Source organism: Pongo abelii, chromosome 10, assembly GCF_028885655.2.
Source record: "Pongo abelii isolate AG06213 chromosome 10, NHGRI_mPonAbe1-v2.0_pri, whole genome shotgun sequence".
Taxonomy (NCBI): domain Eukaryota; kingdom Metazoa; phylum Chordata; class Mammalia; order Primates; family Hominidae; genus Pongo; species Pongo abelii.
Genome location: NC_071995.2, coordinates 46,990,001 through 47,015,302, shown reverse-complemented (window position 1 = coordinate 47,015,302; position 25,302 = coordinate 46,990,001). Strand labels below are relative to the sequence as shown.

Genomic DNA, 25,302 nt, shown 5'->3' with positions numbered 1-25,302 from the left:
CCCGGGTTCAAGCGATTCTCCTGCCTCAGCCTCCTGAGTAACTGGGATTACAGGCACCCGCCACCACACCCGGCTAATTTTTGTATTTTTAGTAGAGATGGGGTTTCACCATGTTGGGCCAGGCTGGTCTCAAACTCCTGACCTCAAGTGATCCACCTGCCTCGGCCTCCCAAAGTGTTGGAATTACAGGCATGAGCCACCATGTCTGGCCTTTTTAAAAAATTTTTTCCCTTGGCTAATCTTACTATTTTTTTTTGGAGACAATGTTTTGCTCTATTGCCTGCTGGAGTGCAGTGGCGTGACCTCAGCTCACTGCAGCCTCAACCTCTCAGGCTCAAGCGATTCTATCTCGTGAGCATCCCCATCCAAGTAGCTGGGACTACAGTCATGTGCCACCATGACTGGCTAATTTTTGTATTTTTTTGGAAGAGACAGTGTTCACCATGTTACCCAGGCTGGTCTCCAACTCCTGGGCTCAAGTGATCCACCTGCCTCTGCTTCCCAAAGTGCTAGGATTATAGGTGTGAGCCACCACGCCCAGCCATTGTTATTTTTTCAAAGAAACAACTTTTTGTTCGTTGATTTTCTATATTGCTGTTTTCTGTTTCATTGATTTTTGCTCTAATCTTTATTTCCTCTATTTTGCTAACCTTGAGTTTAGTTTGATCTTTTATTTATTTATTTATTTATTTATTTAGAGACGGAGTTTCACTCTTGTCGACCAGGCTGGAGTGCAGTGGCGCCATCTGAGTTCATCACAACCTCCGCCACCCGGGTTCAAGCGATTCTCCTGCCTCCACCTTCTGAGTACCTGGGATTACAGGCATGCGCCACCACACCCAGCTAATTTTGTATTTTTAGTAGAGACGGGGTTTGTCTATGTTGGTCAGGCTGGTCTCAAACTCCCGACCTCAGGTGATCGGCCCGTCTCAGCCCCCCAAAATGCTGGGATTACAGGCATGAGCCACCGCGCCTGGTCTTCTTTTTATTTTCTTAAGGTAGAAGCTTAATTTGATTTGAGACCTTTCTTTTCTTCTTATATACATGTTTTCCTCTAAGCACTTCTAGCTGCTTCCCATAAATTTTGATATGTTGTATTTTCATTTTTACTCAGTTCAAAATATTTTAAGATTTCCCTTGTGAAATGGCTTTTGACCTATGTGCTATTTAGAAGTCTGTTTTATTTCCAAATACATAGGGATTTCCAAGATCTCTTTCCGTTGTTGATTTCTAACTTTTTTTTTTTTTTGAGACGGAGTCTCGCTCTGTCACCCAGGCTGGAGTGCAGTGGCGCCATCTCAGCTCACTGCAAGCTCCGCCTCCCGGGTTCACGCCATTCTCCTGCCTCAGCCTCCTGAGTAGCTGGGACTACAGGCGCCCACCACTATGCCCGGCTAATTATTTTTTGTTGAATTTTTAGTAGAGACGGGGTTTTATTGTGTTAGCCAGGATGGTCTCGATCTCCTGACCTCGTGATCCACCCGCCTCGGCCTCCCAAAGTGCTGAGATTACAGACATGAGCCACCGCGCCTGGCCCTTTTCTTTTTTTTTTTTTTTTTTGAGACAGAGTTTCGCTGTTGTTGTCCAGGCAACAACCCGGTCTCACCTCACTGTAACCTCTGCCTCCCAGGTTCAGGTGATTCTCCTGCCTCAGCCTCCTGAGTAGCTGGAACTACAGGCGCCACCACCGTGCCCAGCTAATTTTTGTATTTTTAGTAGAGACGGGTTTCACCTTGTTGGCCAGGCTGGTTTCGAACTCCTGACCTCAGGTGATCTGCCAGCCTCAGTCTCCCAAAATGCTGGGCTTACAGGCGTGAGCCACTTTCTTTTTCTTTTTTTTTACTTTTGAGACGGAGTCTTGCTCTGTCACCAGGCTGAAGTGTAGTGGCTCTATCTTGGTTCACTGCAACCTCCACCTCCCAGGTTCAAGCAGTTCTCCTGTCTCAGCCTCCCGGGTAGCTGGGACTACAGGTGCGTGCCACCAAGCCTGGCTAATTTTTTGTACTTTAGTAGATATGGGGTTTCACCATGTTGGCCAGGATGGTCTCGATCTCCTGACCTCGTGATCTGCCTGCCTCAGCCTCCCAAACTGCTGGGATTACAGGTGTGAGCCACTGCACCTGGCTCTGATTTTACTTTTCTTTCTTTCTTTTTTTTTTTTTGAGACAGAATCTCGTTCTGTCGCCCAGGCTGGAGTGCAGTGTCAGGATCTAGGCTCACTGCAACTTCTGCCTCCTGGTGTCAAGCAATTCTCCTTCCTCAGCCTCCTGAGTAGCTGGGATTACAGGTGCACGCCACCATGCCTGGCTAATTTTTTTGTATTTTTAGTAGAGACGGGGTTTCACCATGCTGGCCAGGCTGGTCTTGAACTCCTAACCTCGTGATCCGCTTGCCTTGGCCTCCCAAAGTGCTGGGATTACAGGCGTAAGCCAACGTGCCCAGCCGATTTTACTTTCTAAAGCCTGTTTTTTGCTTTGTTTGTGGGTTTGTCTTGTTTGTTTGTTTTGAGACAGAGTCTTGCTCTGTTGCCCAGGCTGGAGTGCAGTGGCGCGATCTCGGCTCACTGCAACCTCTGCCTCCCAGGTTCAAGCAACTCTCCTGTGTCAGCCTCCTGAGTACATCTGATCTTAGCCAAAAGGCTGAGAAGCAATCAGCCTCCTGAGTAGCTGGGACTATAGGTGCATGCCACCATGCTCAGCTAATTTTTGTATTTTCAGTAGAAATGGGGTTTCACCATATTGGTCAGGCTGGTCTTGATCTCCTGACCTCAGGTGATCCACCCGCCTCAGCCTCCAAAAGTGCTGGGATTACAGGCGTAAGCCACCAAGTCCGGCGGGTTTGTCTTTGTTTAGTGACTTGCCTGGGTTAAATCTATGAGCTCTGTCTCTCCTCTGAGGTTTCTAGCTGCTGATCTCTCTGCTCAGTTTCTTTTCTCTTGTTTTACTTTTTTTTTTTTTTTTTTTGAGATGGAGTCTCGCTCTGTCACCCAGGCTGGAGTGCAGTGGCATGATCTCAGTTCACTGTAACCTCCATCTCCTGGGTTCATGCAATTCTCCTGTGTCAGCCTCCCAAGTAGCTGAGATTACAGGTACCTGCCACCAAGCCTGGCTAATTTTTGTATTTTTAGTAGAGATAGGGTTTCACCATATTGGTCAGGCTGGTCTCGAGCTCCTGACCTCAGATGATCCACCCGCCTCGGCCTCCCAAAGTGCTGGGTCACTGTGAGCCACTGTGCCCGGCCTTGTTTTACTTTTTAAGTCTGGCTTCCTAGGGGTTGCCCCCTGTGTCTGAGTAGCCTCCTGGTTGACCAATGATGGGGCAGAAATTGTCCTGAAATGCCATAAGCCAGTTGGCCTTCTGTCTTCCGATAATGCATTTCTGCATGTTTTAGGAAGCACACAATTCAAAGTTCAGGCCATTTTCTTTTTTTTTTTTTTTTGAGATGGTGTCTCGCTCTGTCGCCCAGGCTAGAGTGCACTGGCGCGATCTCGGCTCACTGCAAGCTCCGCCTCCCGGGTTCACGCCATTCTCCTGCCTCAGCCTCCCAAGGAGCTGGGATTACAGGCGCCCGCCACCACACCCGGCTAATTTTTTGTATATTTAGTAGAGACGGGGTTTTACTGTGTTAGCCAGGATGGTCTCGATCTCCTGAACCTCATGATCCACCCGCCTCGGCCTCCCAAAGTGCTGGGATTACAGGCGTGAGCCACTGCGCCCGGCCAAGTTCAGGCCATTTTCAATTCTATCTGGGCTTTTACTTTTATTCTGTGTTGGGTTCTTCCATCACATTTTCTCTAGGCAGGCTGCCCCAGGGTCAGTCAGAAGTATGTGGCAATTAGGCCAGATGCAGTGGCTCTCGCCTGTAATCCTATCACTTTGGGAGGCTGAGGCGGGCAGATCACTTGAGATCAGGAATTTGAGACCAGCCTGGCCAACATGGTGAAACCTGGTCTCTACTAAAAAATACAAAAATTAGGTGGGCACGGTGGCGCATGCCTGTAGTCCCATCTACTTGGGAGGCTGAGGCAGGGGAATCGCTTGAACTTGGGAGGCTGAGGTTGCAGGTAGCTGAGATCGTGCCACTGCACTCCAGCCTGGGCGACAGAGTGAGAGTCCATCTCAGAAAAGAAAAAAAAGAAGAAGTATGTGGCAATCTTAGGCCCTCTGTTATCTGTTGTAAATATGTAGAAGTTTAGCCAGGAAGATGCTTGCCCCAGCCAGAACTGTAACCTCAGGTTAGTAGAACCTTTGGTCCTGCCCTGCTCCAAACCAAGTAGGCCCTCTTTGAGTGTAGCTGCAAGGCTGGTTGTTACAGCAATCCCCACCCTGGCAAAATCCCCTTGCTGACGGAGCTGAAGGGACAGCTGAGAATGGGAGCGTCCCCAGGCAAGATGCCACAGATTCCCACTGTTATTACAAAAGTTCAGCAGTTACTCAAACATAAACGCTTCTCAGATTTTTTTCATCCAGGTTGGGGTGCAGTGATCAGAGCTCAATTCAGCTTCAAATTCCTAGCCTCAAGTAATCCTTCTACCTCAGCCTTCTGAGTAGCTGTGACTACAGACATGTGCCACCACTGCCTGGCTAATTTTTTTATTTTTATTTTTTGTAAAGATGGGAGTCTCACTATGTTGCCCAGGCTGGTCTCAGACTCCTAGCCTCAAGTGATCCTCCCACCTTGGCCTCCCAAAGTGCTGGGATTACAGGTGTGAGCCACCATGCCTGGCTGTTTCTCAGATTATTACATGCCTTTGGTCAATTTTCAGAGTGCCAGAAATGGTCATTTTTGTCAATTTTTTCCACCTTTGTAATTTTTTTTTAGGGAAAGAATTTGCCCACTTCTTCACACTGCCATAGCTGGACATTTCACCCTCCTCAATAAACATGTGATGAATAAGTGAATAAACCCCTTGTAATTTGTGTTCTGTCTTGACCACTGTACTGAAACTGTCTTATCAAAGATTATCATTTACTTTCCAGGCACTAAAACAGGCTCTGAGTAAGACAGGCCTGGGTTGAATTGTAGCTCTGCCACTTAGTCACTGTGTACTTGATGAGTATATTTATCTTCTCCAAGTCTTGTTTTTTTTCTGTTAAATAGCTAAAATAATACCTAGGGTGTTATTATAAAGTTATTATAAGGAAGGTGTGGTCTGAGCAAGCATCTGGGAGGATGCTTCAGAGTCCTTTCCCAACACAGTATTTGTCAGGAGGTCTGAGCTCCTGTTCAGACTGTGAGTCTGGGATGGCCCTTGACCTCGTTTTCCATCCTTACACACAGTGGAGACATGACTGGTGGGAATGCAGGGATAAAATCATGAAAACTCTTTGATATTATATCCATTAGACACAACTATAAGGTATTATTATGCCTTATTATGATGTTCTTTGTGAACTCTAAAGAATCCCCTCTCTGGGATCATGCCATTGAACTCCAGCCTGGGCAACACGAATGAAACTCCATCTCAAAAGAAAAAAATATATATACCTCTCTGGGAAAATTTGGTCGTAATAGAATTTCTAAAAATAGGGAAGCTACTCAAATTACTTCCCTTAATTTCCTTCTTCCCTGGACATTTGAACATTTTGAAGATACTGTAGATATCTTCAAAAGACCAGGACTATAGATGTAAATTCTTCTTAATCACAAGCTTTCCCATTTTTAGATGTTTCTTCTAAGAAGACACAGTCTCCCAAATCAGAAGGGAAACATCCATTTTGTGGTAAAAGATGGAGAAGGAGAAACATGACCAAACAATGTGTGGAATTTGAAAATGAAAATACTGTGGTGAGTGGTGAGGCCATTTAGAGCCCCATTTAGGGCCTTGCTGAAAATTCAGCTGTTTCTGCAGGCAATACATGTTTTAAAACAGATTTTTTTTTCTTTTTTTTTTTTTTGAGACAGAGTCTCACTCTGTCGCCAAGGCTGGAGTGCAGTGGCACAATCTCGGCTCACTGCAAACTTTACCTCCTGGGTTCAAGTGATTATCGTGCCTCAGCCTCCCGAGTAGTTGGGATTACAGGCGCCTGCCACCACGCCTGGCTAATTTTTTTTTTTTTTTTTCAAGATTCTCACTCTGTCGCTCAGGCTGGAGTGCAGTGGTGCGATCTCGGCTCACTGCAACCTCTGCCTCCTGGGTTCAAGCGATTCTCCTGCCTCAGCTTCCTGAGTAGCTGGGACTACAGATGTGCGCCAGCATGCCTGGCTAATTTTTTGTATTTTTAGTAGAGACGGGGTTTCACCATGTTGGCCAGGATGGTCTCAATCTCCTGACTTCGTGACCCGCCCGCCTTGGCCTCCCAAAGTGCTGGGATTACAGGTGTGAGCCACTGCACCTGGCCCCACATTTTTGTATTTTTAGTAGAGACGATGTTTCACCATGTTGGCCAGGCTGGTCTGAAACTCCTGACCTCAGGTGATCTGCCCACCTCGGCCTCCCAACATGCTAGGATTGTAGGCGTGAGTCACTGCGCCTCGCCTAAAACAGAGTTTTAAAAATTGCCCTTTCTCTGTTCTCCTACAGTTCTTCCTCACTGTCCTTCCTCTATGCATTAGTCATGCACTATTCATCTTTTACTATTGTTACTTGTATGTCCTGTGTCAGTGAGACCGCCCGCTCTTTGACAGCAGGCATGGAACTACTGTGCATTTTCTTCATGCTGATGCTGTTCCTTGCTATCACCTCAGCCAGCAATTGTGTCCCCCACCCCTTTTTTTTTGAGACAGGGTCTTGCTCCTGTCACCCAGGCTGGAGTGCAGTGTCATGATCATAGCTCACTGCAGCCTCGACTTCCTGGGCTCAAGTGATCCCACCTCAGCCACTCAAGTAGCTAAAACTACAGGTGCATGCCACCACACCCAGCTAATTTTTTAATTATTTGTAGATACGGGATCTCGCTGTGTTGCCCAGACTCGTCTTGACATCCTGACAGCAAGAGATCCTCCCACCTTAGTCTCCCAAAGCACTGGGATTATAGGCATGAGCCACCATGCCTGGCCTAAAGTTTTTCTTCTAACAAGATAGTATTACAAGTCTCAATTTCCGGGTTCTAAACCACCAAATGTACCCTTTCCTTAAAGGGATCTGCCTGAGAATGGTTTGCAATGAGCTGATTTTTCTTTTCCGGCCTCCCCTTCCCAAGTTCTCTTAGCCTTCACAGCAAAAAGATTGAGGCTGTAGTGAACCATGATTGCACCACTGCACTCCAGCCTGAGCAATAGAGCAAGACTCTGTCTCAAAATAAATAAATAGACAAAATAATAAAAATCAAAAACCAAAGCTATCCCTTAGCCATCCTGAACTATGCTATGTGTGATGTTCCCAAGCAAAGGGATAATTGGAGAAGCATCATGACTGATGGAGGATCTCCTGAGAGCCAAGTAAGAAACACTCACAGGGTAGCATCTGATTTCTTTTTTTTTGGAGATGGAGTCTCACACTGTCGCCCAGGCTGTAGGGCAGTGGTGCGATCTCGGCTCACTGCAACCTCTGTCTCCCAGGTTCAAGCGATTCTCCCGCCTTAGCTTGGCGAGTAGCTGGGACTACAGGCACGCGCCACCAGCTATTTTTTGTATTTTTAGTAGAGATGGGGTTTTCTCCATGTTGGCCAGGCTGGTCTTGAACTCCCGACCTTAGGTGATCCGCCCACCTTGGCCTCCCAAAGTGCTGGGATTACAGGCATGAGCCACCGCACCCGGCCTGCATCTTATTTCATCTTAACAAATTCATGGCAAGCTTCTTAGAATTGGAAGTCACGACCGGGCACAGTGGCTCACACCTGTAATCCCAGCACTTCCAGAGACTGAGGCAGGCAGATCACTTGAGCCTAGGAGTTCGAGACCAGCCTGAGCAACATGGCAAAAACCCTGTCTCTATTAAAAATACAAAAATTAGCTGGGTGTGGTGGTGCATGTGCCTGTAGTCCCAGATACTCAGGCCACTAAGGTGGGAGGATCAGCTTGAGCCTGGGAGGCAGAGGTTGCAGTGAGCCGAGATCACACCATTGCACTGCAGCTTGGGCAACAGGAGTAAGACCCTGTCTCAAAACAACAACAACAAAAGAATTAGAAGTCACAGATAAGCCAGGTGTGGTAGCTCATACCTGTATTCCCAGCACTTTGGGAGGCTGAGGCAGGAGGATTGCTTGAGCCTAGGAGTTTGAGACCAGCCTGGGCAACACAGGGAGACCCTGTCTGTGTAAATAACAACAACAACAAAAAAATTAGCTGGAAATTAGCTGGGTGTGGTGGTGTGCACCTTCAGTTCCAGCTACTCGGGAGGCTGAGGTGGGAGGATTGCTTGAACCTGGGGATTTGAGGCTGCAGTGAGCTAGGATTGTGCCACTGTACTCCAGCCTGAGTGACAGAGCAAGACCCCATCTCAAAACAAAACAAAACAAAAACACACACAACACAAAACAAAAAAACAAAATAACTCCATTTGACTGATTGGTTTGGCCATGGGGACTGGTTTTGCTAGTTAAGTAATATTTTCTACAAATGGAAGGAGCTAGATCTGTGGCTCCAAACCACATTTTTTTCCTCATGCCACCTTGTCTAAGAAGGCTGTAAACTTTTGGCTGGGTGCAGTGGCTCATACCTGTAATCCCAGAACTTTGGGAGGCCGAGACAGGTGGATTGCTTGAGGCCAGGAGTTCAAAACCAGCCTGGCCAACATGGTGAAACCCCATCTCTACTAAAAATACAAAAAATTAGCCAGGTGTGGTGGCGGGCACCTGTAATCCCAGTTACTTGGGAGGCTGAGGCAGAAGAATCACTTGAATCCGGGAGGCGGAGGCTGCAGTGAGCTGAGATCACGCCACTGCACTCCAGCCTGGGCAACAAGAATGAAACTGTCTCAAAAAAAAAAAAAAAAAAAAAGAAAGAAGGCTCTAAGTTTTGATGAAAATATGTATAAAGGCTGGGCACGGTGGCTCACACCTGTAATCCTAGCACTTTGGGAGGCCGAGGTGAGCAGATTGCCCGAGCTCAGGAGTTCGTGACCAGCCTGGACAACACAGTAAAACCTAATCTCTAGTAAAATACAAAAAATTAGCCGGGCGTGTCGGCGTGCGCCTGTAGTCCCAGCTACTTGGGAGGCTGAGGCAGAATTGCTTGAATCCGGGAGGCAGAGGTTGCAGTGAGCTGAGATCACACCATTGCACTCTTGCCTGGGCACAGAGCGAGACTCTCAAAAAAGGAAGGAAGGAAGGGAGGGAGGGAGGGAGGGAGGGAAGGAAAATATGTGTAAAGCATTTATCATACACCAGAAATTGCATGAATTGTAACTATTTCAAGTTCTGATGACCACTGCCTTAAACTCACACTCACATCATAATCACCCCATCTTACCTCCTGTCAGTCCCTTCAGGCTGAAGCAAACCACATTCATGCTCCTTGTCACTCTTCCAGGTCTCTACCTTTGTATGTGGTCCTTCCACTTACTCCAATGGAAATACCTTTCCCTCCCATCTCAGTGTTGAATCCTACCTAACATTTGCCTGGTCTGAGGCACTAGTTAGGCACCGGGGGTACAAAATGAACATGATAATCTTGGCCCCATTCTCATAAAATTTAAGTGTCTGGTATGGAAGACACAGATAAATCATATTATATATGGTATTATAAGAGCTAAGATGGGACCAGGCAGGGTGGCTCACGCCTGTAATCCTAGCACTTTGGGAGGCCGAGGCGGGTGGTTCACCTGAGGTCAGGAGTTCAAGACCAGCCTGGCTAACATGGTGAAACCCTGTCTCTACTAAAAATACAAAAATTTGCTGGGCGTGGTGGTGCACTCCTATAGTCCTAGCTACTTGGGAGGCTGAGGCGGGAGAATCGCTTGAACCTGGGAGGCAGAGATTGCAGTAAGCTGAGATCTCGCCACTGCCCTCCAGCCTGGGTGACAGAGTGAGACTCCATCTCAAAAAGAAAAAAAGAGCTATGATGGGCTGGGTGCAGTGGCTAATGCCTGTAATCCCAACACTTTGTGAGGCTGAGGTGGGAGAACTACTTGAACCCAGGAGTTCAAGACCAGCCTGGACAACATAGTGAGAGTCCGTCTCTACAAAAAAATAATAATAAAAAAATTAGTCCAGTGTGGTGGTGCACGCCTGTAGTGCCAGCTACCTCGCAAGGCTGAGGCAGAAGGATCACTTGAGCCCGGGAGGTCGAAGTTGCACTGACCAGTGTTCGCACCACTGCACTCGAGCATGGGTGACAGAGAGAGACCCTGTCCCAAAAATAAATAAGTAGATAAAAGAGCCACAATGGGGAACTTGGAGGTGCTGCCAGCTCACAGCAGGGGCACCCTGTGGGGGTCCAGGAAGTGGCCAGAAATCTAAGACCCTCTGATAAGCCTGACATTTTGTGGGGAGAGGAGAGAAGAGGACTGATCTATACTGAAAACACAAAAATGAGTTGAATTGATATTTTTAAGGCAGTTCCTCTGTGGAATCAGGATTTCAACATGAGGGACACACTTAACTCTAGGGTCCAGATAGAAACTACTGAATTTAATGTTTCTTTCTTTTTTTTTTTTTTCAGAGAATGGTCACATATTCTCAAAAGCCCAATTATAGAACAAGCTGAAAGTCAAGGGAGAGGTCATCTCCAGAAAAATTTTCCCCTTGCTTTTTGCCAAACATAAATATTTGAATCCTGAGTTCAACTGCCAGGGGAGTGGGCAGCCTTTTTATATTGGCTTCCCCAAAAATAATGCTCAGAGAATGCTCTTGGGATGTCTGTGAGGAAAAAGGCAGGGTGTGTGTGTGGCTGTGCTCTGAGGGTGGAGGCACCCTCCTAGCAAACAAGCAACTGAAATAAGCAGAACAACAAGAGAAAACAGTTTCAAGGGACTGATTTGTGCCACACAAGTGGAAGATCCCACTGCTCCACCTCCCCTCCTGGTCCTGTCCCAAGCCAGAGGCCCTGAAAAAACCTTTGCTGAGAGATGCTCGACTCTCTACTTAATGCCAATATTCAGTGCTGCTTTGTTATCAAGCTATTTATTTATTTAGAGATACCATCTCTCTATGTTGCCAGGGCTGGACTCCCAACTCCTGGGCTCACACGATCCTCCCAACTCAGCCTCCCGAGTAGCTGGGACTACGGGAGTACGCAGCTGCACCCAGCTTCCGGCAATTTATTTCTTTTTTTTTTTCTTTTTGAGACAGAGTCTCACTCTGTCACCCAGGATGGAGTGCAGTGGTGAAATCTCAGTTCGCTGTAACGTCCACCTCACAGGTTCAAGTGATTCTCCTGCCTCAGCCTCCTGAGTAGCTGGAACTACAGGCACATGTCACCACACCTGGCTAATTTTTGTATTTTTAGTAGAGATGGGGTTTCACCATGTTGGCCAGGCTGGTCTCAAACTCCTGACCTCAGGTGATCCGCCCACTTCGGCCTCCCAAAGTGCTGGGATTACAGGTATGAGCCACCACACGTGGCCGACTCTACAAATATTAATACATTATGTGACGTTATGATGTATATATTTTGGTATTCCTCCACTATTCCTGGCTCTCAGCTCCTGTAAGCCTTGTCATTTCCTAAGTGACTAGAGCAATATCTTTTGTTAAAGGCCTTTTGTCCTGAGTCTTGAAGCAGTTCAGGAAAAGCTTGAGTAATAAAGGTGGAAGACAGACAATCTTTTGTTATTTTTACCAAACTCTTCAAGACACCTGAGTTTACCTTAATGAGGCGAAAATCAGGATGGCTACAGAGGATGGGGATCTGGTTGCCAGGGGAACCAGCCACATTCCCAGAGGGCTGGAACTTCCAGGGAGGGGAGAGGGGCTAAAGGTTAAGCTGACCATCAAATGGCCAACGGTTTAATCAATCATTCCTATGTAATGAAGCCTCAGTAAAAACCCAAAAGGGCAGGGTTCAGAGAGCTTCTGGATGGCTGAACACGTAGAGGTTCCTGGAGAATGGTGTGCCCAGGGACGGCATGGACGCTTGGTGCCCCTTCCTCCGTACCTCGCCCTATGCATCTCTCTATCTGGTTGTTTATTTGCATCCTTGAAAATATCCTTTGTAGCCAGGTGCGGTGGTGCATGCTTGAGCCCAGGAGTTCAAAATCAGCCTGGGTAACACAGTAAGACCTTGTCTGTAAACAAATTTTTAAAATATAAAAATAAGCAAAAAAATTAAAAAATGAATATCCTTTGTAATAAACCGGTAAACAAAAATAAGTGCTTCCTGGAGTTGTGTGAGCCATTCCAGCAAATTAATTGATCCCAAGGAGGAGGTTGTGGGAACTCTCATTTATAGCCGGTAAAAACCACCTGGGGCTCGCAATCAGCATCCTAAGCGGGGCTCAGTCTCGTGGGACTCAGTCCTCATGGGATCCGAGGCTCTCCAGGTAGTGTGAGAATTGAACTAGAGAACACCCAGTTACTATCCATTGCAGAAAAGAACTGATTGATTGTTGGTGGGGAAAAATCCCCACACACATTTTGGTGACCAGAGGTCACAGAAGTATTCTGTGTTGATTGTTGAGTGACAGTACAGGAGAAACTAAATTAGTTTTTTCTTATATATTTTCACATTAGCAGAATTGTGGGATACAATAGATGTGGCACTAGCCATCAGTATTTCCTATTCTAGTCACAGTTCGGTACCCAATAACTTCGTCTTACTAGTTTTCTGATACAGTCCACTCATGCATTGCCAGAGTGAATTTTTTTTTTTTTTTTTTTTTTTTTTGAGGCGGAATCTCGCTCTTGTCACCGAGGCTGGAGTGCAGTGGAACAATCTCGGCTCACTGCAACCTCTGCCTCCCAGGTTCAAACTATTCTTCTGCCTCAGCCTCCTGAGTAGCTGGGATTACAGGCGCCCACCACCATGCCCAGCTAATTTTTGGATTTTTAGTAAAGACAAGTTTTCACAAAGTTGGCCAGGCTGGTCTCAAAATCCTGACCTCAAGTAATCCACCTGCTTCAGCCTCCCAAAGTGCTGGGATTACAGGTGTGAGCCACCGCGCCTGGTTTCTTCCCTTCTCCTCCATTCCCTTTCCTTTTTCCTTTCCTTCCTCCCTGCCTCCCCACCCCTTTCTCTCTCTCTCTCTTTTTTTTTTTGACAGGGTCTCTGTCACCCAGGCCGGAGTGCAGTGGCGCGATCATACTCACTGCATCCTCGAACTCCTAGGCTCAAGGGATATTCTTACCTTGGCCTCCCAAGTAGCTGGGACTGCAGGCACGTGCCACCACATGTGGCTAATTTTGAAAACTTTTAATAGAGACAGGGGTCTCACTGTGTTGCCCAGGCTGGTCTTGAACTCCTGGGCTCAAGTGATCCTCCTGCCTCAGCCTCCCAAAGTGCTGGGATTACAGGCGTGAGCTACCACGTCCAGCCCAGGGTAGATTTTTATCTTATTTTTCTTTTTTCCTTCTTTTGTTTTTTTGAGACGGAGTTTCACTCATTGCCCAGGCTGGAGGGCAATGGCATGATCTCAGCTCACCGGAACCTCCGCTCCCAGGTTCAAGCAATTCTCCTGCCTCAGCCTCCCGAGTAGCTGGGATTACAGGCACGCGCCACCACTCCCGGCTAATTTTGTATTTTTAGTAGAGATGGTGTTTCTCCATGTTGGTCAGGCTGTTCTTGAACTCCTGGCCTCAGGTGATCCACCTGCCTCAGCCGATCCACCCGCCTCAGCCTCCCAAAGTGTTGGGATTACAGGTGTGAGCCACGACGCCTGGCCCGGATTTTTATCTTATTTCTCATCTCGTTTTGTTAGTTGTCTGAGTATCTTCTTCAAGCACCCATATAGAAAGTTAACATTTTCTCTATGATCAGCATCATGGTAGAATCAGCAGGTCTCATTCACGAGGGCTTAGTTATTGAAGTACCAAAGGATGTCCTTATAACATATTGACTATACAGTCATGCTTTGCATAATGATGTTTCAGTCAATGGTGGACCTCATTAATGATGGTGGTTCCATAAGATTATAATATCATAATCTGTACTGTATCAAATACTGTTCCTTTTCTGTTTAGCTATGTTTAGATACACGAATACTTATCATGGTGTTACAATTGCCTACAGTATTCAGTACAGTTACATGCTATATAGTTTTGAAGCCTACGAGCAATAGGCTATGTTATATAGCCTAGGAGTGTAGAAGACACTACCACCTAGGTTTGTGTATGTGCACTCTATGATGTTTGCACAGTGATGAAATTGCCTAAGGATGCATTTCTTAGAAAGTATCAGTCATTAAATGACACATGACTTACATGGAAGTCACATGACATGGACCCCAAGGACTACATAATCAGTGAGGCTTCAGTAGGCTATACTGTTGATAAAGCTACTTCATCTCTTTCAGGAAAACCATCATAAGCTCATCTCTGAATACAACATTCGGTTTTGTTGGAAAGTAACTATCAAGGTTTGCCAGGTCAGAACTATGCTTGATAACATGTTTCCATTACAAATGCTTTCTATCCCTCATACCATATTTTTCCAGGTGGGTGGGCCAACTGCAATCTGCTCTAATATTCTGCTTTCTACCAGTTCTCCCAGCGTTTTCTGATTATGGGCTTTAACAAAGTGCAATACCGGGGAATGCAGTCTCATGCTGAAGTATATGTATAAATGTGTTTGCTAATGCGTTTAGACCCTCATGTGAAAAGGGCCTGAAGTCTTCTAAATAGAAAAATCTTCAGCTGAATCAGAACTGACTGAGGAGTTTGGAAAATGTCGGCAGGGCTTCATGATCTTATATCAAACCATGGCAAGGCCACATTTTAACATCTCCCTACTCCCAGATTAATTTCATTTCTGTCACCCTCTTCACCTTGGAAACTCCTCCCATTCAGCAAAATCGGAAGCATTCAGAATAAGTACATTGTGATTTCTGTCCCTGAAATCCGCTGTGTGGACTGATGGAAAGCATAGTTTTAGTTTGTAGCCCTGTTCCCGTGGGCCAGTGGAGGAAATTAAATGAGTTGAGCCTCAGGTTTTCCTCAGAGACCACCAATGTAACAAATGACGACTCACTGAGGCCCGAGGGTTCCTCAACACAGGCCACTTTCTTGCAGAGAGTCAGCCTGGTCTCTTTTTATTTTTTAAAAACTATATATATATATAGAAAACTATATATATATATATATACACATATATATATGTATGTTTGTGTTTTTTTTTTTGAGACGGAGTCTCGCCCTGTCACCCAGGCTGGAGTGCAACTTTCGCCTCCCAGGTTCAAGCAATTCTCCTGCCTCAGCCTCCCGAGTAGCTGGGATTACAGGCGCGCACCACCAGGCCCAGCTAATTTTTGTATTTTTAGTAGAGACAGGGTTTCACCATGTTGGCCAGGCTGGTCTCAAACTCCTGACCTCAGGTGATCCACCTAGCTCGGCCTTCCAAAGGGTTGGGATTACAAGTGTGAGCCACTGCGCCCAGCCTGGTCCAGCCAAGGTAGCATTTGAATGCTACCTTGGTGCCAGCGAGTCTCCCCTGGATAAAAAATGGGGCGCTGACCTGCAACCCCGACACCTTCCCGGAAAGGGCCTTGCAGCGGCGCGGCGCGTCCAGCAGATGGCGCCCCAGCTGAATTTTCGCGAGCTGTCCTCCAAGCTTGTAGAAAAATCTGGAACAAACAGGAAGGGGAATTTTTTTTTTTTTTAAGCATTCTAATTTTCAACCTATACTGCCTTTTTGTCGTGTCGGGGCCCTTTTTATTCGAATAAGTTACAATGCATTTGAGATGTCTAAAAGACTTTTTGATTACGCAATCCCAAATTAAACTTTTTTTTTTTGGCCGGGCACAGTCGCTCACGCCTGTAATCCCAGCACTTTGGGAGGCCGAGGCGGGCGGATCACGAGGACAGGAATTCGAGACCAGCCTGACCAACATGGTGAAACCCCGTCTTTACTAAAAATACAAAAATTAGCTGGGCGTGGTGGCGGGTGCCTGTAATCCCAAATACTCGGGAGTCTGAGGCAGGAGAATCGCTTGAACCTGGGAGGCGGAGGTTGCAGTGAGCCGAGATCGCGCCACTGCACTCCAGTCTGGGCAACAAAAGCAACACTCCGTCTCCAAAAAGAAAATTTTTTTTTAGGAATGTCCACTCTTCCAAAAGACCCAAGACGGAGGTTTTCAAACAGCATTAATTGTCACAAGCGTTCAGAAACTTTCGCGGACAACGCTATGTGAAGAAAGGCCGCTTCTAAACAGCAGGGCGTGGCGGGGGCGCGCTCGCCGAGCCGCGGCGGAAGTGGCCTTCGTGGCGGGCGGGGCGGTGGCTGCGGCCCGGAGATAGCGCCGCCTGCTGGTCACCGGGGACAGAGCGCTCGGGGCTTGCCAGGACTGCGGCGCCACGCGGGTGGGAGCCCAGGCCCAGTCCGTGGCGCTGCACGTCACCTCACTAACCAAGGAAGCAAAGTCATGGACACAACCACAGCCTCCTTTCTGCTCTGCAGAGAAACCTGGAAGCCTACTCTGGTTTGGAGAGCAGTGTTTCAACGAGCTTAACGGTTTTTAGCGCTTGCCACAGCTAAACAGGGTGGACTTGATTTTTAGGGTGTCCTTGTTATTTAAGACAATCCTAAAGGAGAATGAAAATTAGAACCTGGTAGGGGACTGCTTTCATTTATTCTATCCTGCTTTAATGGGATTTACAACATATTAAAAGCTGTTATCAGAGGCAAATTGGATAAATGGGCTAGGGGTTGCGTTTCAAGGTGGAGGCGTTTGTCATTTCTGACTGTGGCCCCTCGTTTTTATTCCAGGATCGTTGCAGTGCCATTTCTAGGTCCCTCCTCCTCTCCCCACTTCCCTTTTCTCTGCACCCATTTGACAGGAGCCTCTGCAATCATCTGCTTATTGCGCGTCACCGTCATCCACTGGGAGAGCCTTGTGGTACCACCTTTCTCCACCTATGGCTGCGGCCCGCAGGAAGATGACGGGTTGCGCTTCTGCTCTGGAGCCAGCCCTGTTGCCGGGAACTGCAACCCGCAAGATGATGCCAGAGCTCAGCTTCCCTCTTTTTATGTTGCAGAGTTTATGCTGCCCTGCACTGAGCAGACGCTTTCGCTTACGCAGCCCTGCCCTTCACCTTGCCCAGTGATTCCGGAATAACCTTCCGGACCCTCCTACTTGCAGAGCTTCATTGCTTCAAGCGTCATAATCATTCATCTGCGTTTTTCCTCTAGTGATGAAGGCTCGTGGACCGACCACGGTTCACTCGGTCTAGGAGTCATGCTGTTGATCAGGTTGTCAGACATCAAAATTCCCATCTCCCATCAGGGCACAGCTATAGGGCTCTGGGTCAAAACAGGGCCTTCTCTTTTGTCTGGTAGCACCAGAAACACGGTAATAGGGAACCCATCAGGAATGGAAGGCTCCTTGAGGCCCTGGAGATGGAAGGTTGGGCCCCCAAGTCCTGAAAGGGACCAGTGGGCTGTAATCTTCACAATCTGGATCCAGCCAGAAGAGCACTGAGAGCTCAGTGTTTGGAGGACAAAAAAGGGCAATGGATATACAGTAACTTAGTGAATCAGGGCCCGGATCCAGGAAGATGCCTGACATTTGTTTATCAGCAGAGAAACAGAAGTAAAGGAGGGGAACCTCCTCCTAAGTGTTACTGTGTTATGAAAGTGTCCTTCAGGGAGAGGCGACATGAACAGGGCAGCTGATAACATTGATACTGTGCAGGCACACATCTCCCCACATTCCCCAGGCTGCTGAACCAAGTGTACCAAACTAATCGCAAGGACACAGCTTTGAGCCTCCCCGGCAGCAGTCCCTGGAGGGAGTCCGCTCAGACAAAGCAAAGCGCGCTCCCAGAGGGGAGGGGTGGCCACTTTTTCTTTGTTCTCCCTTGGAAAATGGGCTGTCTCTTAAGTCTCGTAAACCAGCTGCTTTCACTTCTTGCAGGAGGTCGCGATAAATTAATCACCAATCATGTTTGGACAGCATAGTTTTGAAGCCCTCAACTCTGTGAAATGCAGGGTCAAACTATTTTTAGAATTTTAACATGCCGTTAAGTTTGTATTCTGAGTTTCCCAACAAAAATTTCAGAAATGTGCCCCACTTTGAAAAAATAAAATAAAAAGAACACCTCCAGAAAAAAGGTGGTGGAGACAGAGTGTTTGGAATTGTACTTAACCCAAAAACGACAAGTCATACACCTTACACTTAGGAATCTCTTTTTCACAGAGGTGTAAGTTACTGAGCAGATATATTTGCCTGCTGAGAAGCCCCTTCAGCAGTAAAAGGGAGAGCTCTCTGAGAAACCTCAACTTTCTACATTATAAGTGATATTTTTTTCTCATAAGAAGGATTTAACATAGCTCCTTTTTAAAAAGTCAGAATTGCCTACCCCTGATTTAAGTGGGGGATCAAGACAAAGGGTGCCTGACTTCTGTATCAGGAATAGGCGTGCCACTCCCCAAGCACTCGGAGCATCTGCTGCCTGGGCTGATTCTTAAACCGAAATCCACACGTGGCTTGACAGCTGAAGTGCCCTTTTATGTCCAGTTGGAATTTCATGTTGGGCAGGCTGCAATGAGTTTGTATCCAAACAGAAAACGGGTTCTGTGGGTCAGAGAAAGCTTACTGTGCTGAGAGGGACTAGGCGGACATTTTGTAAATACTATAGGTTTATTTCCTGGAAATTTATCCGCAAAAATAAGGTTGCTTCATTCCCTTCACACAGCATCCTCAGGCCCTTTCAGACAGTTTCTGCTCTTTGGATTTCATCTGCTTGCTAAATATCCACTCCTGTTGTGTCCAGAACAAGGGACTATCTGCACGTTACTGTGAAAGCAAGCGTTGGGTGGCCCGGAGGGCAGCTCCTCCCAATCAGCTCTTGTCCTCCTTCTGTCAGGCTCTCTGGAGGAAATGAGAGCCACCCCCAGCCAGGAAACCAGCCCAGCATTAGCATTTAGGGACAGATGATCTAATGGCTTAGGTTCTATAGGTGACGCTCAGGCAAGCTTCTACAATAATTGTGAAGCTAGACACAGAACATATGAGCAGGTGTCCAAGAATTATGGATGCCTCTGAAAGTAACAGAAGGCCAGGCGCAGTGGTGCATGCCTGTAATCGTAGCCCTTCAGGAGGCTGAGATGGGAGGATCAATTGAGGCCAGGAGTTCGAGACCAGCCTAGTCAACATAGCGAGACTCCATCTATCTATCTATCTATCTATCTATCTATTATCTATCTATCTATATTTTTTTTAAGTAGCAGAAATTTAAAGAAAAATAGCCACGGCACATACGTTCACAATACTACGCCGTGTTCTCTCCAGGTTAAGGAGATTAAATTTAAAATTTGTAAGCACTTTGAGGGCAAGAGCCCTGTTTCGCACTTCCTTTATATTTCTCACAGTGCCCAGCAAGGTATTACACATGCAGTGGTCACTGGGAATACTTACTTAAAAAAGAAATTAGTGCTGGCTCACACCTGTAATCCCAGCACTTTGGGAGGCTGAGGTGGGAGGATTGCTTGAGCTCAGGAGTATGAGACCAGTCTGGGCAACACAAGATCCTATGTCTACAAAAATTTTTTAAAAATTAGAGCTGGGAGTGGTGGTGCATGCCTGTAGTTAGTCCTAACTCCTTGGGAGGGTGAGACAGGAGGATCACTTGAGCCCAGGAGTTTAAGGCTGTAGTGAGCTATAATTGCACCATTGCACTACAGCCTGGGCAACAGAATGAGACCCTGACTATAAAAAATAACAATTAAAAAATAATTATGGACTAATGGAACAACAAACAGCTGTGCTCTGAGATTAAGGCTGCTTTTATTGTCACTTCTGAGGAAACTAGACAGTGATACTTTATAGCCAGAAAACAGAAGTGGGGATGGTGCAACCTTTCTAAATAACAATGACAGTAGCTGACCTTCCTCTCTACCAGAAACTATACTAAGTTCTTTTCATACATTATCTCATTTACATCTGACCACACCCCACAGACTTAAGTATTACTATTAGGATTACGCTTATTTTCCAGATGACAAAACATTACCCAAGTCACACCGCTGGTAAGTGTCCACATCAGGACTTGAGTCCAGCTCTCAGTCAGTTTCCAATGCTTTCAGGCAAAATCCTGCACCAGAACATCTCATGATGACCTCCATAGCTCCATTTATTAACCACCCTGCTTTGAGCCTTGCAACCTAATATCTGAAGTGAGAGGGATAGTCCTTCAGAGCAAACGAGCTCAAATAAAATTTAAAAAGCAATACATAATTTGAGAGGGAGAGGGAAAAGGGTCAGCACAGGCACAATTCATAACGGAACATGTCGCAATATGCCTGGGCTTGATGTCTTCTCCTGTGCATTTTCTAGTTTAATCCCCATGGCACCCTGTGGAGGATGTTACTGTTATCTCATATATAAGGAATAAATGTCTGGAGAACAGCTGGGTTCAAGAAAAAGGTAAATGCTCAAATATTCAGAGGCAGAGAGGGAACAAATCTACTGATAACACTGTACCTGCCCCAGGCCTCTCACTTGGGCTCACAGTACTGGCGTGGGCGCATCTCACCTTTCCTTCTTCTCCTATGTTGTTAGTAACACTCCAGCCAGCCAGAAAGCTTGCACCTGTCTCTACCTGCCCCATAAATACAAATATGGTTAAATGTTGACTTGTATGCCGTTAAACCATTTCAAAAGCACAGATGAGGTCGAGAGAAAACAGTACAAGTCATGATGCATGGAATGCTATGTAAGAGTTAAATAGAATGAATTAGATTTAAGCATACTGCCAGGTAAAGTTCTCCACAAGGCATAGACTGTTCTAAAGAAGAAAAAAAAAAAAAAAAAAAAAAAGGCCAGGCATGGTGGCTCATGCCTGTAATCCCGGCACTTTGGGAGGCCAAGGCAAGCAGATCACGAAGTCAGGAGTTTGAGACCAGCCTGGCCAACATGGTGAAACCCTGTCTCTACTAAAAATACAAAAATTAGCCGGGTATGGTGGTGCACGCCTATAGTCCCAGCTACTCGGGAGGCTGAGGCAGGAGAATCATTTGAACCCAGGAGGCAGAGGTTGTAGTAAGCCTGTACTGTGCCATTGCAGCCTGGGCGACAGAGCAAGTCTCCATCTCAAAAAATAAAATAAAATAATGAAATAAATTTAAAAAGAAAAAAAAAGCAAGTTAAGAATAAAAAACACAACATGGCACCATTTATCTTTTAAAAAGTCACACAAAACAATGTGATGTGCACATACACACACCTCTATGCAAACAGGTAAGAAATAGTTGGCTACACCCCCAAATTGTTAACAGGGGTTTCTCTGGGGAGAGGACTGGGTTTGGGGTGAAGTGAGCAGTACTGGCAGACTTTTCCTTTGTCTTTTTACAAGATAATTTATTCGTATAATGGGTATGTAAAGAAAGAAAGGACAGAAAAGAAACAAGTGATGCTGTTAAAAAATAGACTGGGTGCGGTGGCTCACGCCTGTAATCCCAGCACTTTGGGAGGCTGAGGCGGGCGGATCACCTGAGGTCAGGAGTTCAAGATCAGCCTGGCCAAGATGGTGAAACCCTGTCTCTACTAAAAATACAAAAATTAGCTGGGCATGGTACACAGCTGTAATCCCAGTTATTCGGGAGGCTGAGGCAAAGAATTGCTTGAACCCAGGAGGCAGAGGTTGCAGTGAGCTGAGATTATGCCACTGCACTCCAGCCTGGGCGACAGGGTGAGACTCTGTCCCAAAAAAAGAAAGATAAAGGTTCGCAACATGCAGTAAAGTGGGGAAAGTGATACAAATACACCAAGCTAAAATCCACCGCCTCCTTCATGTCCAGGGAAGACCAATAGATTAGAGGAGTGTCCTCATGTTGACATTATTAATACTTTAATGATTTTCTAAATTTAATGTCTCCTGTGTCTACCAGAAATATATTCCTGAGAAGTTCAATAGACTTGGAAGCAGACCACCTGGGTTCAAGACCTAACTGCCTTTCTCTGTAACCTTGGGCTAGTTTCTCAAAGCCTTAGTTTCCTTATCTGCAGAGTGGAGAGGATAGTAACACACTTCACAGGGTGCCCTGAGGATTAAATGAGATAATGCATAGGAAAGTCCATCCAAACCTGGGGAACAGAGACTTGTAAATTGCAGATTGTGTTAGCGCCTACTCTCTTCCCATTCTCTCCCTCCCACTTCACAGAATTGTTTTTCCTCACACCTTTAAGATGTCTGAGTATCCCACACTAAAGTAGAGTAAAATTAATAAATCATTCTTTAGTATAATATTTGCTGATAACAGGCCTCTGTAATTTGAGACGTCAGATTCTGCAGATGCGTGGTTTTTAAGCTTCAATAGCCTGTATTCATGCATGTATTTTAAGGGATATGCTCATTTGATTCCATTTATAAAATATGCCTCTTCCCTGTGCGACCCACTTTTGATTCAAAAACTAAAATATTCAAATCAGAGAGTCCATTTAAAGTATAAGACAAAAATATAATTAACGTGTTTTGCATCTGAAAATATGTCTATTTGTGGTCCTAATAAAACTTCAGACTGCTCTGAAATTTCAATGTTCCAATAATAAGCCTTATAATAAAAAGGATTGCAGAAGTAATAAGATAAACACTAATGCCACCAATATAATTAAACATGAAACAATAAATAGGAGCAAATTCACAAATATCAGTTGCATGCACACAGTACCATGTCCAAGCCGTGCATGATGAAGCTATTTACATTACATTACTATTACAGCCTTACCTTTGAATCACAGCCAGGTTCTCCTCTGCTTTTTCTGGATGTGCATGTGTTAAAAGGCACAGGGAGCTGAAGAGTCCTGGTGAAGTAAATAAGAATCCAGTTAGAGATGTACAGTTTGAGTTCAGAAAGGATCCATTTGAAGGATCTAATTCCAAGCACACAAAGCACTCATCCCTCCCTAGCTCCTCCACCCCATTGAACCAGGCTGTCATTTTAGAGCTGGGTGCCCATTGTTCACTTTCTTCTACTTTAATTAGATTTGACAGATTGCTCTTTCTGGCTAGACTGGCTGTTGCCAAGAACAGAGAGAAGAGATGAGGCTGACCTTGTCATTGTGCCCTTGGGATCAGGTCCCCGCCCCCTCCTCCATCCTAGTCCACAGATCACTGAAATTTCTCCTTAGTGGCTTCAAATCTATTCCTCTTCTCCAGCCTCTTTCCTACGTGCCTCCTGGCAGTCTTAGCACCTCTGAGTTTTCTTACTGTCAATACTGTGGGCTTCAAAGCCTAGGTAGGCTGTGGGAGTAGAATAAGTGGTGCTGTTGTATTTTTTCATAACAATACTCTGACCCTGATTTTTTTTCTTTTTTTCTTTTTGAGACAGAGTCTTGCTCTGTTGCCCAGGCTGGAATGCAATGGCAAGATCCCAGCTCATTGCAACCTCCGCATCCCAGGTTCAAGCGATTCTCCTGCCTGAGCCCCCTGAGTAGCTGGAATTACAGGCATGTGCCACCACGCCCAGCTAATTTTTGTATTTTTAGTAGAGACGGGGTTTCACCATGTTGACAGCTGGCCTCGAACTCCTGACCTCAGGTCATCCGCCTGCCTCGGCCTCCCAAAGTGCTAGGATTACAGGCATGAGCCACTGCACCCGGCCGGCCTTGGTTTTTTTCTGCAGGCCTATTGGTAAAAACAGACCAGCTTTTCCAAAGGGAAATGTAACTGCAGTTCCACCCAGGAGCCAGGAAATATTAATCGCTTAATGAAGTAGAGCTCAGCAAGGACCCACGGATCTGAAGCAAATCCCGTGCCCCGCTGCCCTGTTTCCCATCTGTGAAATGTGGCCAGTAACTCCTGAACCTTCACCATCTCAAACACACATTATATTGGTATTAGGTAAGAACCAGACAATAAGATGATAGAATGGGAAGTGATCTTAGAGATCATCTAGTCTAATAACTTTTCTTGGAATATTAAAAAACACAGACCAAAAGTGAGAAGTGACATGACAGTGTCATGAAATCAGTTAATAGATGTTTAACACCTGGCACTATGCAAACGGACTCTGATCAGTTTTGTCACAAACCTGCCTTTCTCCAATTTATCCTGTGCTTGATAATAAACTATATTGGCCAGGAAAGCACTTTCTTTATCTCTTTTTTTTTTTTTTTCTTTTGAGACAGAGTTTCGCTCTTGTTGCCCAGGCTGGAGTGCAGTGGCACGATCTCGGCTCACTGCAACCTCCGCTTCCCATGTTCAAGCAATTCTCCTGCCTCAGCTTCCCGAGTAGCTGGGATTACAGGCATGCACCACCATGCCCAGCTAATTTTGTATTTTTAGTAGAGACAGGGTTTCTCCACGTTGAAGCTGGTCTCGAACTCCTGACCTCAGGTGATCCACCCGCCTGGGCCTCCCAAAGTGCTGGGATTGCAAGCGTGAGCCACCGCGCCCACCCAGCACTTTCTTTCTCTGAGGAAAGAATTCTCCTCACCCAAGGACCGTATTTTTATTTTTCTTATTGTTTTGAGACGGAGTCTCACTCTGTCACCCAGGCTGGAGTGCAGTGGCGTGATCTTGGCTCGCTGCAACCTCCACCTCCCAGGTTCAAATGATTCTCCTGCCTCAGCCTCCCAGATAGCTGGGACTTCAGGTGCCCGCCACCACACCCGGCTAATTTTTGTATTTTTAGTAGAGATGGGGTTTCATCATGTTGGCCAGGCTGGTCTTGAACTCCTGACCTAAGGTGAGCTGCCCACCTCAGCCTCCCAAAGTGTTGGAATTACAGGCGTGAGCCCCCACGCCCAGCCAGAGGACTATATGTTTAGAAATGCTTCCCTGAATTTACTGAGTTTACTGGGAACTCAGTGGTCTTGTACTAGAACCTGAGTCACCAAATGCCACACAACTGTCATAGAAGCACAGCATGGACCTCAACAGGCTGGAGGCCTGGGCTCTGCTCTTACATAGGAGTGGCCCTGTCCCTGACCCAGCTCTGGCCACGCCCGTGGCCTCAAGAGCTATGAGCAGGAGCAAACGGTAGGAAGTTCTCCTTGGAACAAACTTAGTGTTTACCGGGTTGTAATATAAACCCATTCATGTACAGTTCATTCAACTGCTCAAAAGCATTTATTAAAAGCTCATTATTTGCTAAGCCCCTGTGGCCTGATAAGGCTACTCCAGTGAGTAAGACACAGCCTCAAGGAGCCAGCAGTGTCAACACTTAACATGCAGGCGAGCACTGTGCGGCCTCGGTGGGAGGAGGAAATACTGTTTTCCTTGGTTGAGGTTCAAGGAATCAGAAAAATGTCGAAGGAAGTGATTATTGGCTGGGCACAATGGCTCACACTTGCAATCCTAGCACTTTGGGAGGCCGAGGCGGGTGGATCA

At 46.3% G+C, this 25,302-nt stretch overlaps 1 protein-coding gene across 1 annotated transcript in view; it reads right to left on the bottom strand.

The window, feature by feature from the left end:
• The window catches only part of LOC100446260 (tubulin alpha-1C chain), a 57,221-nt gene that overhangs the window by 22,461 nt on the left and 9,458 nt on the right, over positions 1-25,302 (bottom strand). The window contains exons 2-3 of the mRNA XM_054527209.2: positions 22,697-22,772; positions 15,488-15,596 (exon numbers count right to left, since the gene is read on the bottom strand). Of these exons, the coding sequence (XP_054383184.2) occupies positions 15,488-15,596; positions 22,697-22,772 (185 nt within the window). The remainder of the gene's footprint in view (positions 1-15,487; positions 15,597-22,696; positions 22,773-25,302) is intronic.